This window comes from Manacus vitellinus, unplaced genomic scaffold (genome assembly GCF_001715985.3).
Source record: "Manacus vitellinus isolate BGI_N305 unplaced genomic scaffold, ASM171598v3 scaffold_11_pilon, whole genome shotgun sequence".
Lineage (NCBI taxonomy): Eukaryota > Metazoa > Chordata > Aves > Passeriformes > Pipridae > Manacus > Manacus vitellinus.
Window position 1 is genome coordinate 1,302,996 of NW_021938895.1, and position 16,423 is coordinate 1,319,418.

At 41.4% G+C, this 16,423-nt stretch overlaps 1 protein-coding gene across 1 annotated transcript in view; it reads left to right on the forward strand.

Moving 5' to 3' along the window:
• The first annotated feature begins 531 nt into the window (after positions 1–531).
• Positions 532–16,423, forward strand: part of CRISP2 (cysteine rich secretory protein 2) — a 35,026-nt gene continuing 19,134 nt past the window's right edge. Inside the window, exons 1-7 of the mRNA XM_029965812.1 lie at positions 532–591; positions 959–1,017; positions 1,941–2,052; positions 2,523–2,610; positions 3,695–3,840; positions 4,561–4,655; positions 6,252–6,340. Of these exons, the coding sequence (XP_029821672.1) occupies positions 532–591; positions 959–1,017; positions 1,941–2,052; positions 2,523–2,610; positions 3,695–3,840; positions 4,561–4,655; positions 6,252–6,340 (649 nt within the window). The remainder of the gene's footprint in view (positions 592–958; positions 1,018–1,940; positions 2,053–2,522; positions 2,611–3,694; positions 3,841–4,560; positions 4,656–6,251; positions 6,341–16,423) is intronic.

A 16,423-nucleotide genomic window follows, 5' to 3' on the forward strand; every position in this document is an offset into this window, starting at 1 on the left:
GTTCTGCCCCAGCTCACATGCAAGGCTTCACAATGCTGCTCATTGACTTTTAGGGTTTGAATCCTGACTCCTGGGTCTGCACAAGGATCAGTGTCTAATTCCCATTTCAAACTATGCACTCCAGTCAAAGTAGGCAAATAGGAGTAGGGAAATTTTCAGGCTAACCTAGACATAGAAACAAGCTAAAAGTAGCATCCTATCCCATTCCAGTTTGGCAATGGGCATAAGGCTTCTTACAGAAAGGGAAGCACAAACACCTCTGAATTCAGGTGGAGATATTCAGCCAGGATGACAGTAGGAAGTATGAGATATACAAAGCAATTCATTCATAGAAATTTGGAAGTGTGGGGGAATTAATTTTATTATTTTACTTGTAAAATGGGGGGAGGTGAGGAGGAAACAAAGAAAAAACCATATTACATTGCTACTTGGGCAAAAGTCAGGAAATGCACTGGAAAAAGATGCATTAATTATCAGAGAAATGAAAGCTATATAAAAAATAAATCAAATCCTCATTCTCCCTTTTCAGAGATGATTCTGCCAGTGGTGTTCCTGTGTCTCACGGCTGCACTGCCTCCATCCAGTGCACAGGTAGGATCCACACTTTGTACTCAGAAAATTTGGGTGGGCCCTGAGGCACTTGTGTTCTGACTGAATATGGCTTTTCCTGTACACACCAACCTCATGCATAAAGAGTCTGATTAGATATCTAGGATCTGGAAAACTTTCATCTTTGACATCTGCTTCCATTTGAAGCAGTCAACTGGATGCACACTTGCACAATAAACCATCTAAAGATTCACTGTTACTTATGAATTGGACCAGAGAGAACTATATTTTCCAGAAGTTTCCATACACAGATCCAGGAATCAGGTTCTCCCAAAGATCCAGCCCTCTTCCCATTAGTTTCCCACAGGTTTACAGACAGCACTTACCTAATTCCTTCCTCATCCTACAGACCCTGAGCTATGTGCCTCTCCCTTTGCTCAAACGTCCATCCTCTCATCGTGTCCCTGATTTCCTTAAAACAGCTAAATTAAGATACTGAATGCACACACATAGTGATTCCTCCCAACCCATACTTAGACTGAAGTCTGTAGTTTGCTACTTCTGCTTCAGAATCATTATGATTCTGAAGCCCTGAATCACTGAAGCCCTGATTACTTTTTTTTAAATTATTTTCCCTCTAACTCTTCAATTTCTGCTCTCCAAGCTGCAGTCTAGAAGACTAGTTGAGAATTAATATACAGAAGAGACTGAGTTCTTCACATGACTCTTTTTTAATTAGAGAACACATGAAAAGTTTGAGAAATGCTATCAGTTATGGCAGAATTGTAACAAAATCTATGGCATGAAAGTATAGGCATTCATTTTCTGCTCAGTGGGATGTGCTGGTGAAGTACCACAAGAGGTCTGTGATGATCCTGTGATTAAACAACAGTTTCCCTCAATTTAAAAAAAAAATGATAGACATGGTATAAGATACAGAAGAAGGGAACTACATTATAACAACATTCATGTCTTCAGCTGATTTTTAGATCCTGTTTCCTCACAACCTCATGTAGGAAATTATAATAATAGTAAACAAGCCTGATTTTGTTGCCTAAATTTAAGAGTCTACAGGCACAAGAGGCATTCCAGAATACCTCAGTCCTCCACAGAGGATTGGAAGATACAATACAGGAATCAGTGTTGTTATTGCTAAGCTCCATGCCATGGAATCACTGTCATGCTGCTCCACATGGAAGTTCTCCTAGAGATACTTGGGAGATAAAACAGTAATCACAGAACCTCCTCCATCCCAAGGATCATCTCTTTGATCAATATAATTGATCAATACAATTATTTTGGTATTTTAGTATTTCTTAGAAAGGATACAGGATTTAGTTACATTCAAATAAAACAGAAATATAACATGTTCTTCCCTTTTAGGAGGCTGGAGGTGTCGATGCTCTGTCAACCAGCAGAGCAGATCAGCAAAAGCTGATTGTTGACAGACATAATGCCCTCAGGAGAGGAGTAAAACCAACTGCCAGCAACATGATGAAGATGGTAAGTTGTGTGCTGTAAATCTACTTTTAATGAGTAATGGACTCTATGAGAGGCACAAGACTGTGTGCAGCTTACATTATTTTGTTTAGCTACAAATTCATTCTTCAGACCTTTCTCAAGGCCAGCACCAAGAGAAACATAAAGCTGGACAGATGAAAAAACTTCTGAAAAATTTTGTGTTGTATGAAAAATAATGCCTCTTTCTTTTGGAGGAAAATGAAAAAGAGAAGAAGGATCCATGGCATTATTAATTTCTTTTTGATACATTCTTCATCATTCTCCACAGTTTCTATTCCCTGGATGCATAGTAACTTTTTGCCTACCCATCCCTTCCCCCCAAAAAGGGGGATGAAAAGGATTTTATATTTTACTTTTTCTGCTTTGGAATGTAATCTCCAAATGTTGTTCCCTTATGAGGGGCTATTCATTGGCATGTGTCTGAATGACTGGTATTTTATTCTTTCATTAAGGAATGGTGTCCTCGGGCTGCAGAGAATGCCCAAAAATGGGCCAATCAATGTACTTTAAGTCACAGTCCTCCTAATCTGAGGAGAACAGGTAAGTGAAGCACAATTGTAACTGAATAATGTCACATATGTTGTTGATGTGACCAGTTTTGAATTTGTTTGTTGGGGTTTTTTGAGATACAATTCATATAACATTTAGATTTTTTTGGGACAAAGGAAAATTTCGTGATATAAATCTGTCCAGCAAGCGAGAAAACTTCAATCCCATTCTCATCCCAGTTGCATCAGTTTTACATAGGAATATCCCACTTTCTACAGTAGATGAAAAAATATCATAGAGATAAAGCATATTCTCCCAAAATACCCATCAGAAAGAAGAGAATCTAAACCAAATCTAAGGTAGGAACCAGTTTGCATGTGCTGGCCCAAAGTATCTGGAAAGAAAGGGGTAAGGGGTGAAGATCCAAAATTGGCTGGTGGTGCTAAGCATAGTTTCTAAGACATGACAAATCCCCAGGCAACTTGCAGTCTTTGAGGTTCAGATTAACACTTCAGTCCTTGGATATTGAAGTTACAGCCATACTATGTTAACAACAGTCAGTGCCCAATGTGGTGCTCACTGACTTCTCTCTAGGTCACATTTAAGATATGGACAGTCCTGTCCATACTTTTTGCCTAAAACCCAAATTGTCTGTTTTTTGTTAAGGTGAATCCCAGATGAGAACTAATGCAGTAAGTCTGGACCTAAATAAAAACAGTAGGTCAAGACAATGTGGACATCTTCTTGTGTACCAGGAGTTAACTTTGGACTATTGGGATTTTCCCAAGATTACTGGGCTGTGACTTGAATAATGATGGGGTTGGTAACTTCTAAATAACAAAATTAGTCATGAACCTGTGCTGCACATGTGCAGGTGTATCTGTAGTCATGCAGAAGGTCTGTCAACAACCAAACTACCAGACAGACTGGCTGGCCACGCTGCAAACTGGTCAAGTGACAACCTCTGTATTAACAAAGAATGATGTCACAGAACTGGAAAAAAACAACATCCTGCTGCTCCATCTGGGATGAGAATTTCTGTGAAAATCATCCCACCTTTTGTTGGGTTTTTTGGGGTTTTTTTTTCCTCACATGTGTATCCTTTATGCCTTTCTCAGGATCTTTCTCTTTTCAGATGTACTATGTGGTGAAAATATCTTCATGTCAACCGCCCCATTCTCATGGTCAGATGTTCTTCAGGCTTGGTACGATGAGGAGAAAAATTTCAAATACGGAACTGGAGCAAAAACAAAAGGTGCTATGATTGGCCATTACACTCAGGTACATGCATTTATATATATATATATATTTCAGGCTGAATAAATAAATATGTACATGTTAGTTAAGCAACTGTTACCCTTTCATTTTTAAAGGAAATAAGTGCAATAGAGAACTAAAGGGTTATTCTGACAAAACAAGATGGAAACTTTCAAACTAACAGAATTAAAATGAAAATAATAGGCTAAGTGTCTTATGGAATAAAGAGTAAAGATAATGGTATTTAAAGACTTCAGGAGGAAGCAACTTGTTTGTTTAACATCTGAAAATTGTCCAGACACTAGAAAAACGAGGTTATTAAAGTATCAACAACAAAATATAAATAGATTTGTTGCAGTCTACAAAGTTCCATTGACTCAGAGAGTTTCCAGTTGGTCAACAGCTTATCATAACCTCCTTCTGTTCACCTGCACAAAACACAGGATACAAAATTTCACATAATGATTCCCACATTAACAATCTGCATTGAATGAAAATATAAGTAATGGAGACATTTTAACTCAGAGATTTTATATATATGTGTGATTAATTATCATCATATCCTCAATATTCTTTGGTTGAATAGGGGTGAAAGGAAGTTTTCAGCAAGGTAGGACTCATATTTTAATATAAAGGGCAAATAAGTGACTTCATTGCAAACATTTCTGTAATGCATATTGCATTTAAATGATTTTCAAATATGTATTTTTCATCCTTCTATGATTTTTATTCTTATACCTACAGATGGTTTGGCACAATTCCTATAAAGTTGCATGTGGTCTCGCTTCCTGTAGCAACAGCAGATTCAAATACTTTTATGTCTGCCAGTACTGCCCCATGTAAGTATTGATTCTGATTTTGGAACTTCTTATTGCATTATCAAAATTACTTGGGAGATGGTGACATTTGTAATAGAGCACATCACTCACTTATAGCTGAGGAAGAGGTTTGAAGAGTGTATTAGGAATATCAAAAGACAGAAAGATACTCATCAAAAGAGTTGTCAAACAAGCAAAATCATAAAACACATAAAAGCAACATCCATTTTCAAATTAAACTTCATTTGCCTAAAAATCCCAATTTTCATAGCAGTAAATCAGAAAAAAAGTGTTTTCAACATTCAACTTGAAATCTCAGTTCAGAAAGTACAGTACAGTGAAGACTATAATTAATACCAAATAAACTTTAGTGGGAATTTTAAGGTAGAGTGATTATTTCATATGCTGCCTAAAATTCATTTCCACATTCACAGCATAATATCTTGTGGTGGGTTGACCCTGACAGACCATCAGCAGTCCACCCCTCTATGATTCTTCTCCTCAATAGGACAGGGGAATTAAAAATACAACAAAAAGTTCATGAGTCAAGATAAGGGCAGAGGAGATCACTCATCACCATCATGGGAAAAACTGACTTGGCTTTGGGAAATTAATTTATTACCAGTCAAATCAGAAGGGGATAAAAAGAAACAAACCCAAACCTAAAAACACCTCCCACCTACCCCTCCCTTCTTCCCAAGCTCAAATCCACTCCTGATTTTTTCCACCTCCTGCCCCTAAGCAGCACAGTGGGATGGGAATGGGGACTCTGATCACTTCATCATACACTGCCTCTGCAGCTCCTTCCTCCTCATGCTCTTCCCCTGCTCCAGTGGGGGATCCATCTCATGGGAGGCAGTCCCTCCATGAACTTCAGTGTGGGTCCTTCCCACAGGCTGCAGTTCTTCAAAAACTGCTCCATGGATTCCTTCCATGGGGTGAAGTACTCCAGGAATGGACTGCTGCAGCGTGGGTCCCCCACAGGGTCACAGGTCCTGCCAGGAACCTGCTCCAGCAGGGCCTTCCCACAGGATCAGCCTCCTTCAGGCATCCTCCTGCTCCAGTGTGGGATGCTCCGTGGGCTGCAGGTGGATCCCTGGTCCCCTGTGGAGCTGCAGGGGCACAGCTGCCTCACCATGGGCTGCACCACGGGCTGCAGGGGAATTTCAGCTCCAGCACCTGGAGCACCTCCTGCCCCTCTTCCTTCACTGACCTGGGTGGCTGCAGAGTTATTTCTCTCTGAGTCTCACTCCTTTCTTCTGCACAGCAGTTTTTACCCTTCCCTAAATGTGTTATCACAGAGGCTCTGCTGTCACTGGTGGGCTCAGACTTGAGCGGCAGCAGGTCCAACCTGGATCTGGCCAGCACTGGCTCTGTCTGAAACAGGGGCAGCTTCTGGTATCTTCTCACAAAAGCCAGTCCTGCAAATTCTCTCCCCTTTGCCCTCTCTGCCCACTGCCAAAACCTTTACAGATAAACCCAATACATATATAAAAATTGACATATAACCAAAGAGTGAGTGCAAATTAGTATACATAAACACCTTTATAATTAAATTTTCTTCTCAGATATTGTATAATGTCTTCATAGCTTATGTTGATAACGTTGGTTTTTCAGGGGGAATCTACTAAGTTCCATGAAGACACCCTACAAGGAAGGAAAGCCCTGTGGGGATTGCCCTAATGCTTGTGAGGATGGATTGTGCAGTAAGTTCTAAGTATTTCAATTGTGTCCCGGGTAAAGTTGATGCTTAAAAAAAAAAAATAATTTATACAAATTGAATTTTTTTGGAATTATTTGCTTAAATACAGGGCCAAAAGCACTATTACAGAATCACATTTTACCATGTTGGTGCTTTACCTGGGTGAGATGAACTGTGAAATGAATTCAAAGAAGCAGGAGCCTGTGATAAGGGTGGGCAAATGTTAGACAGTGGTTGGTGTACACCAGTGTCCCAAATCCCTTAATTAAAGATGACAATGTCTGAATCTCCATGTGGAAACTCTCATGAACACTTTCCATCATAAGAAGAGTCGTGGTCTGCAAGTGAGGTCAAAGATATATTTATACCAGCGATAGCACAGAAGTGTGAGCTCCAGATTTCCAGCAGCTATACATGTGCTTTTCCATGCCCAGGAGAGACAATTCCCATCCTTGCATCTAGGAAATGCCAGGGAAGAAGGCAGCTTCTTTATCTTTCCTTCTTCCTCCTCTGAATGACAGTGGCTGATCAGGTGGTAGTAGCAACACACTTGATGAGGGAAAGTAGCAGACCTGAGTTTTTAGAATTCTAACAGAAAATCAAAACATATGGGCTGAGCATCACAGTGCAAGGTTCAGTCTTCTGTTATGGAATTAACCAAATTCTCACCATGGCCTGTAGCATAAAGGAAGAAAGCTTCAAAACACCTCGCTGGTCCAGTGAGAAATCTCCTTGAGGGAACTAAGAATTTTGGATGTGTGTGTTTGGATGCTCCTGTGAAGTAAATCACAACAACAAAGAAAAAAATTACAGAGAAAATAAAGGTTGATGAAAAACTATTCTGAAAAGAAACGCTGCAGGTCTTCATTTCCCACTCATGATTAATTTTGTGTTTCAATTCATTTTCAGCCAAGCCATGAAAGTTTGAAGATATTTTTTTCCAACTCCCTTGACAAAGTCTCCTGGAAGTACCCAGAGCTTCCTCAAGTTCATCACCCTGGTTCCTGACAATGCAAAACTGAAATAAAGTAACAGGCTCAGCTTTTCCCTTCCTGGACATCCATCCATCTTTCACAAAAGCTGCTTCCATCCAGCCTCTCCCACATATGCAGAAGGACCAACTTCAGTCCAGTGACTCCCACAAGAAAAAAAGCTGTTGGAGGATGTATATATTCTCTTTGTGTAATGGTCTAGAACATAGAGGTCTCAACTGAAATTTGTCATTTGATTGCTAGATACATTTAATATTTAGCTTTTTTCATCTTTCTTTTCCCAAAACACTGCCTAATGAGCATTGTTTAAAGTTCTGTGATTCCATATATTTCATATGTTCTCAACATAGATGGAGAGTGCTTGGTCATGCAACTAGTTTAACTTGATGCACATTTTAAATTAATGTACTATGAACACCAGAAAATAAACAAGATTGTTTGAAACATGTTTTTCTTATAGTATAAGATTGCACTTCGCATAAATACAGGTACCTGAACCTGCCTTCTAATGGAAAAGGACTGTCTGAGAAAAGGGCTTTATTCACATTAACAGACAGTCAAGGGGGAAAGGTCCCTGTGTTTGGAAACTTTGATTTTACTAACAAGTAGAGGTGCCTTCCAAAACTATTTTTGCAATATCTTCTTTTGCTGTATCAGTTATTAAATTATTCATTCTTCACTGACTAATTCATCACAATTTTCATTCTTTCTTATTACCAGGAAACAAAGTTCACTAAACTTCCACCAACTTTATTAGCGTTAGGTCCTGAGGGGAACCTAAATCTTTAGCAGCATAAGCACAAACAGGTCATGTGAGAAACTGAAGATTTCCTAGGCAAAAACAGAAGTCAGGTAAACAACCTTTCATCAGACTCTCTTTCAGAAAGTAACAATTAGAATAAATAACATGGAATCCCCACTCTGTGACCTTTGGGTGGCAAGATGTTCTTCTGTGCAGTCAGCAGTGGGAATAAATATTATTTTAGTCTCACCTTCCAGTGGCTTCCCATTCCAGTCCTCTTTTAGTGAGAAAGCTGCTTGAAGATTTCAAGTCCCAGAGCCTTTGGCACGGAATAATTTCAGCATACATTTCTGACTCATTCATTTCAGTGGCATTTCTTCTAGTGTGAAAATGATTATTAAGTAAAAACCCCAATTTCACAACTCAAAGTGCTTGATGTTTCAGCTGTTTTTTTTCTCATTCATCTCCACCACTTTTCCCCTCCATGACATCCTGCCCTACCAGCTGGGGACATGCCTACTAGTAAATTGGGCAATGCCAGGGCACAGGTGTGAGTGCTGGAACATGACTTACTGCACCCTTGAATAATTAACACAGATCCAAGTAAGAATGAGGATACAGCAATAGCTAATCCAATGTTATTACCATTAAGGAAATAGGCAGAACCATCACCCTCATTCCTAAGAGAGTCCTTTACTATGAAGAAAGAAATCATAGAATCATAGAATCATTAAGGTTGGAAAAGACCTCTAAGATCATCGAGTCCAACCATTTACCTAACACAGCCAGGTCGACCAGTAAACCATATCCCTAAGCACCATAGTTACACATTTTTTTAACACTTCCAGGAGTAGTGATTCCACCACTTCCCTGAACAGCCCGTTCCAGTGCTTGACAACCCTTTCTGTGAAGAAGTTTTCACTAATGTACAATCTAAACCTCCCCTTGCACAATTTGAGGACATTTCTTCTTGTCCCATCTCTTGTTACCTGGGAGAAGAACCTGACCCCTACCTGGCTACAACCTCCTTTCAGGGAGTTGTAGAGAGCAATAATGTTGTCCCTTTCTCCAGGCTGAGCCCTCCTAGCTCCCTCAGCAGCTTCTCATCAGATTTGTGCTCCAGACCCTTCCCCAGCTTCACTGCCCTTCTCTGGACTCACTCCAACCCCTCAATGTCTTTCTTGTAGTGATTTCTATTCCCTTCCACTGTAACTTATACTATAAGAACTGATTTTTCTGTCACTCGTAAGAGCAAAGTAGTGTAATGACGTAAAAATCAATCCTCATACATCTCACCCCTGAAGACACGGGGAATAAAGGTCAATAAGCCTAATTTAGATCTCCAGGGAGATAATGAAGCTAATTTTTTACCTGTCATTCTGTAATCAGTAGAGCATAAAATATCAGCATGGATCCTTCATGAACTCTTCTTGCCAAAACAAATTCTCTTCAGTGAGTCACTCAGATGAGTGGATGCTGTTTTGGCTTTGGTAACATGTTTGACAAAGCCACAAAAGTAATTTCCAAATTAGGGAGATATGGTTCAAATGAAAGTAATAAGACCTAGCACATACATACTGTTGAACACACACATCCATGATCCTCCTGTGCAGAGGGCAGAGATGGAGACTTCTGGCACTGCAGGGAGTAGCTGCACAGATGGACAGTACCCACAGCCAGAGTTAATTGCACAGTTCTTCCATGTGATGTCCATAACCTTCCTCTGGGGGCTGACCTGGTGGAAAGCAGCTCTGCAGAGAAGGACCTGGGGGTCCCGGTGGATAATAAGCTTCTCTGTGAGCCAGAAGGGTACCCTGGGGGCCAAGAAAGCCAGTGGTATCCTGGGGTGCATTAGGAAGAGCACTGTCAGTAGGTCTAGGGAGGTGATTCTGCCCCTCTGCTCAGCCCTGGTGAGGCACATCTGCAGTGCTATGTCCAGTTCTGGGCTCCTCATCACAAGAGAGATATGGACCTCCTGGAGCAGGTCGAGTGGAGGGTGACAAAGATGATGAAGGGATTGGAGCATCTCTGATGAGGAAAGGCTGAGGGAGCTGGGGCTGTTCAGCCTCGAGAGGAGGCTGAGAGGGGACTTCATCCATTTCTGTCAGTGTCTGCAGGGAAGGGGCAGATGATGGACCAGGCTCTGCTCAGGGATGCCCAGCAATGGGACAAAATGCTACGGGCAGGAACTGATGCCCAGGAAGTTCCACCTGAACAGGAGGAAGAAGTTCTTTCCTGTGCAGTGACTGGAACAGACTGTCCAGAAGGGTTGTGGAGTTTTCCTCACTGGAGATATTCCAGAACCATCTGGACACAATCCTACGCCATGTGCTCTATGACCACTGCTTTATGTGTGGTCCAGCTACCGATGTTTCTAGGGCATGAGGGTAGTTCAGTGACTGACTGTGGTATCAAAGGGTCATGTTGCAATAAGACAGTGATGGTAAAAGACTTAAAAACCATTATAATACATTCTTCATAATTGCAAGGCAGCATGCCTTGTCCCTGATAGGTCCCTATGGTCACTGGGATCCCCACATCAGACCATACACTCCTCCTCTCGCATACTGTTCCCACTTTATTTCACCTTTCGAGGTGAAACCCTTGATACCTTAAGAACAGGACCTTAAGCAACAGGATGTGCTTGACTTGCCTGTACCCTGTACCTGCCCTAAGTTGCTGCAAATTAAATTCCCACATTCTCTCAGAGATGGAGCCATTCCTGAGGTGTGGGGAATGGCTAAACAAGAATATGTTTCTAGTTTAAATGTGCCTTAAGATCTTCAGCTGCAACGCTCGAACAAAATAGAAAACAGGTCAAACGAAGCACTCGTTAGTTGAAACCCCTCTACAGTGTTACTGCTAAGAATTTAGTGCCAGGGGAATACATTGCAGAGTCTGTTATGTATTTATCTCTCAGCTTATCAGAGGATGGTGTCAAAGAAAATGATAAGTAAAAGATAAGCTCATTCCAGACTGACAAGACCATGTTGTCTAGGTGGCTTGAACAGCGACGCAGCAATGTGTTAACCAGCATCGTTAGCAGAATCAGGAGCAGGAATTGCATGCCTGATGGCACTTGTGAGGAGCAGCCACTATCTAATGAGTGCCACGGGTCCATGGTTAGTGCCGTGTACTGCCAGCTACATCTGTGAAACAAGGTGAAGATAAAAGATAAGGAATAATAAAGCAGGATGTCATTAATCAGCTCCTACAGAAGTAGCGTATCAGTAGATAGCATTTAATAATACATTGCCCCAAGCAGCTCAGTGTCTGAGCCTGATCTCATCTTCTGCACAAAGCATCTCCCCTGAGCCCCAGCTGTCTTTGTTCACTTTGTGAACTGCAGCATCGGACCTGCTCTGCCGTCAGTGGGTGGCAGCAGGAGGCCCATCCTGCCAGGAAGGGATACACAATACACATGTTATCTTCTGCTGCATTTAAGGAAATAACACCAAACAACAAGGCCATTTAGGCTGACCCCTCACCTAATGAGCCATAGTTGCAGGCCAGTCCACACATTACCAGTTAATATAAAACAAGATTATACAGGTCGAGCACTGGTTGGCCAAGAGGGACCACACAGCTCCTGAGTAAACCAAAGCAAAGTTTACCCATTAAAACATCAGGAAAATTAACATAGGAGGTAGGATCCATAGAATCATAGAATCGTGGAATGGTTTGGGTTAGAAGGGATGTTAAAGATCATCTAGTTCCAACCCCCTGCCATGGATAAGGATACCTTCCACTAGAACAGGTCACTCAAAGACCCTTCCAACTTGGGCCTTGAACACTTCCAGGGATGGGGCAGCCACAGCTTCTCTGGGTAACCTGTTCCTCACCACCCTCACAGGGAAGAATTCCTTCCCAATTTCTAACATAAATCTGCCCTCCTTCAGCTTAAAGCCTTGTCCTATCATTGCATGCCCATCTTGAATTACTCTAGCCATCTACATCCAGTTTAGTCCTACTGACAGTCTTTAAAGGGGATAAGGGAGAGAAACTGGTGAATTTGTGGAACAATTCATAAGAAACTCAATTTATCTCAAACAGAGACATTATGTCATAATCTGCGTTGGCAAACATCTACACACAGGGCTGGTGCTGCACTGCAGGATCTATAGAAAAATGAGGGGATCATTTCAGACTGCTAAAAGCAATTGCTATTGGTCTTCATCTTTGTAGTCAGTGAAACTGTTTGCCACTATATTGACTTTGACTGGACTAGAATTAATTTTCTTCATGGTAACAATGTTTTGGATTTGTGACCAAAACAGTGTTGATTGCACACTGGTGTTTTAGCCACTGCTGAGCAGGGCTTACACAGAGTCAAGGTTTTCTCTGCCTCTCATGCTGCCCCACAAGTGAGGGACCTTTGGGTGCAGAAGAAACTGAAAGGGAACACAAATGGAAGAGCTGACCAACTGACCAAAGGGATATTCTGTAACATATCATGCTCAGCAACAAAAGCTGTGGGAAAGAAGGAGGAGGGGAGGGACTTCTGGAGTAATGGCATTTGTCTTTCCAAGTCACCATTACATGGGATGGATCCCTACTTTCCTGGGGATGGCTGAACACCTGCCTGCCCATGGGAAACAGTGAATGAACTCCATATTTTGCTTTGTACATGTGTGCAGCTTTTGTTTCACCTATTAAAGTGTCTTTACCTCAACCCACAAGCTTTTGCACTTCTACCCTTCTGATTCTCTCCCCCATCCTACAAAGGTGGAGTGAACGAGCAGCTGTGGGGCTCAGCTCCCCCTTAGGGCTAAACCACAGCAGCCATAAAAGCTTTGCCTTCTCTCACTGTCTCTGTCCATTTTAGGAGGGCTGGAAGTAGATGATCTTTCAATGTCCCCTCCAACCATTCTATGACTCTATGATAAAGGAGCTTATAGTCAGGTGGGGGTCGGTCTCTTCTCCCAGGCAACCAGTAGTAGGACAAGAGGGCATAGTCTTAATCTGTGCCAGGGGAGATTTATGTTGGGCATTAGGAAGAAATTCTTTACAGGGAGAGTGATCAGACATTGGAATGGGCTGCCCTGGGAGGTGTTGGATTCACCATCCCTGGAGGTGTTTAAGAAGACATTGGATGTGGCACTTTGTGCCATAGTCTGGTTGACATGGTGGTGTTGAGTCATAGGTTGCACTTGATAATCTCAGAGGTCTTTTCCAACTTAGTTGATCCTGTTATTCTGTGATTCTGTGAGATGTGTGTTATGTTAAGCACACCATGTGGGTGTATGAGCTCAGTTCTGGGGAAGCAGCAGGCAGGTTTCAAAGACAAAGTAGCAGTTGTGCAGCATGCCTGAATATTCCATATATATGGAATACATGTGCTGTGTGTAATGTTGTCACTTCCCATGAGGTATGTTGCATGTTCTGTGACTATGCAACTGGGAAGCATGCCAGCAAATGCACACTCTAAAAATAGCCCTGGGATCTAGGGCAGGAGTGGGTGATGTGTGTACACATCACTGTGTGTTCACACATAGTGGGAACGATGTAGTTGTGAGCAGCTAAGCAGCTGAAGAAGGGAAGAGGTATGATTTTGCACTGATTCTCACAGAGGAAACAGCACAATTTGATCATTCCTAGAGACCATATAGAGACACCATCAAGCAGGCTCCAAAGGTAACACGCTGATGAGAAGATGAATCCATTGGGAGTAGGTTTTCCTTCTGGTGACCTTGCAGTTCTGTTTCAAATAAACACGAACTCACTCACATGGGTCTTCCTCACATGTGTCCACTGTAGAATAAAACACATTCCCTGTGTATTTTAGTGGATACATACACACTGTTGTCCATCACTAATTGATTTCTACAGTAGGAAGAGTAAATGCTGTCTCCATGGCATGACCTGAATCTCTTCTTAGCTTTAGGCCTTTCTTTTCTAGGTCTTCCTCTGAAACCTTTCCATCCATTCTTTTTTCCAAGTCCCTTTGTACTGACACATTACAGAGGCAGAACATAGGCTTGAGCACTAACATGGTTTTCTGTACCTTAATAATCTTAGTCCTTGACATTAGTTTGGCTTAGACCAACCATCATGAACTTCCAAAAAAGTCTTGGTATGGTTGAAAGGTTAATAATGCCAAAGACCTTTCATTATCAGCAGCTTGGAAGACATGGTTCAAGAGGTAGAATGTCCAGACCCAAACCAGCTGGCCTTGAGACCCAAAAGTTATCCTAGACACATAGTACTATAGGCATAGCATTCATGTCCTTGCAGCTCTCCCTTACTTCTGTTCTCAAAACAATTATCTTCCTCAACCTTACCCTGAAAGAGATATAGAATAGTGAATGGCTTGACCTATATGATACTTTTTTAAAAATCTTGGTGATGTCTGAGCAGTCATTTACTTTATCTGCTTATCCAGCCTGTCTCAGGCACCTGCTGTAAGAAGAGGAGGTGAAATGCAGACCTGAAGTGCCTCCATTATGTCCAAAGGCAGCAGAAGGAGAATGGCTCAGAAGGAGAACCCTGGTTTCTAGAGCTGGCTGAGACGAATCCCACTCCAGCAGTCCAGATCATGCTCTTGCAGGGACAGGTCTTCCTCATCATCTGCAAATCCAAGTGACCTGTATCTATAGAGAGGTTAATTTTAATGACAACAGGCTTGGCTGGGGTGGAGCTGGGAGGTGAGGGATGTGCAGGGCAAAAGGGTGGTGGTTGAAAAGCCAGAAACTGAACAGTGGAGATACTGGCAGGTGGTTAAACACTGAGAGATTTTCTGCACTTGGTCAAGAGAAGAAGTTTAAGAAACACATTAAGACAAGTAGTTGTGAAACACTGCAGAGAAGTGAAGTGACTAATCCCACCAGATGAACTAGTTATTTTCCCCTTTTCAAATCCTGAAAGCACAGAGATCATCTACAACATGACACGTTCACAGGAGACCCCAAATTCTTGATCTCCCTTCAATTATATTACAGATGATGAGTCTGGTCAAAGCAGACAGTGACTGAGGCACAGGAGGCAGCAAGAGGGAGAGGTGTCACCACAGAACCATGCAGCCAAACAAATCATCTCTGTAGAATCATAGAATGGCTTGGGTTGGAAGGGACCTTGAAGACCTTATTACAAAGAGCATTTGTAACTAAAAGCTGCCTGGTTTTTCTCTGTTATTTTCTCTGATTCTGACTAGACCAGCGGGTCACAGCTGTGTGACATCTGTAGGGCCAGTGAAGAGCAGTGATTCTGTAAGCACCTCTCGCAGAGCTATAACCAGCTGGGAAAAAAATTTGTGAAAGAAAAAAATGTACTAAAAGTGTCCACAGGAAAAACACAACTGAGAAGAAAGGACTGAAAAAAGGGCACGTGGTCACCCCTGTGTTAGCTAAGCCTGGCTCTCCCTTGTGTTGTCTCACCTGAATGCAGGTTAACAGAGATGTTTCACTGGAGCAGAGTTGAGTGTGACAGTCTGATTTCAGGCTGTTCCTTCTCACTGACTTTAGAAGAAGGGTAAAGTATTCACCTGTTCAGTTTACGACTTGCTGTGAGAATCTGTCACTTTTGACATGGTGCCAGAACATGTAAATTGTTTGGTTTGCCATAATTCCAATCTCTGCTGACTCTGTTCATATATATTTTGATCAAATTACCAGAAGAGCTTATATCCTCCTTAAACTGCCTTTGCCAAATCTTCCAGTAACTAAAGAATTAATCTAACTTTAATAAATCCCTAGGAAGTAATTCAGCCTTGACAGAGCCTGTTAAGAAATGTGGTTTAATTTTGTGTGCCTAATAAAACAAACTTCTAATTTTCTAAAGCATTTTTCATCAGAAAGCCTTGGCTTTTTTTTTCCCCAAAAAAACTATGCTTTCTCTTCTGTCATCAATATACAAACTGCCTGGATTTTCTTCCTCCAAGTGTTTACCTTAACTACTGAAATATCATTCTAAAACCAAATAAAAGCTAAAATAGGGTCAAAAAAGCACTATAATATATGATAAGGATATATATACACATATATATGATATACATATATACATATATACATATATACATATATACATATATGTCCCTGACAGGGACAGAGTCCAGCTAAACTGACAGATGCTTCAGTTTCTACAGATCTGACTGCAGATAGTTGGTTTTTTATTATATATTGATATAAATTATTGGGTATCAAAACTACACAATCAACCCAAGCTGCATCAACTGTGGAAGTGATTTAATTTTTGTAACAGTGTGTATTTTCATGAACAAAGGTAAAATCACAGGACAGTGCAAGGGATACTGTATTTCCTAAAAAATGCTGAAATCTGGTACCAACACTGGTGAGACAGGAGGCCTTTTTCCTCCTCAGGAGGAAGATCCATATCCCTTGAATCCTGCATTAATCTG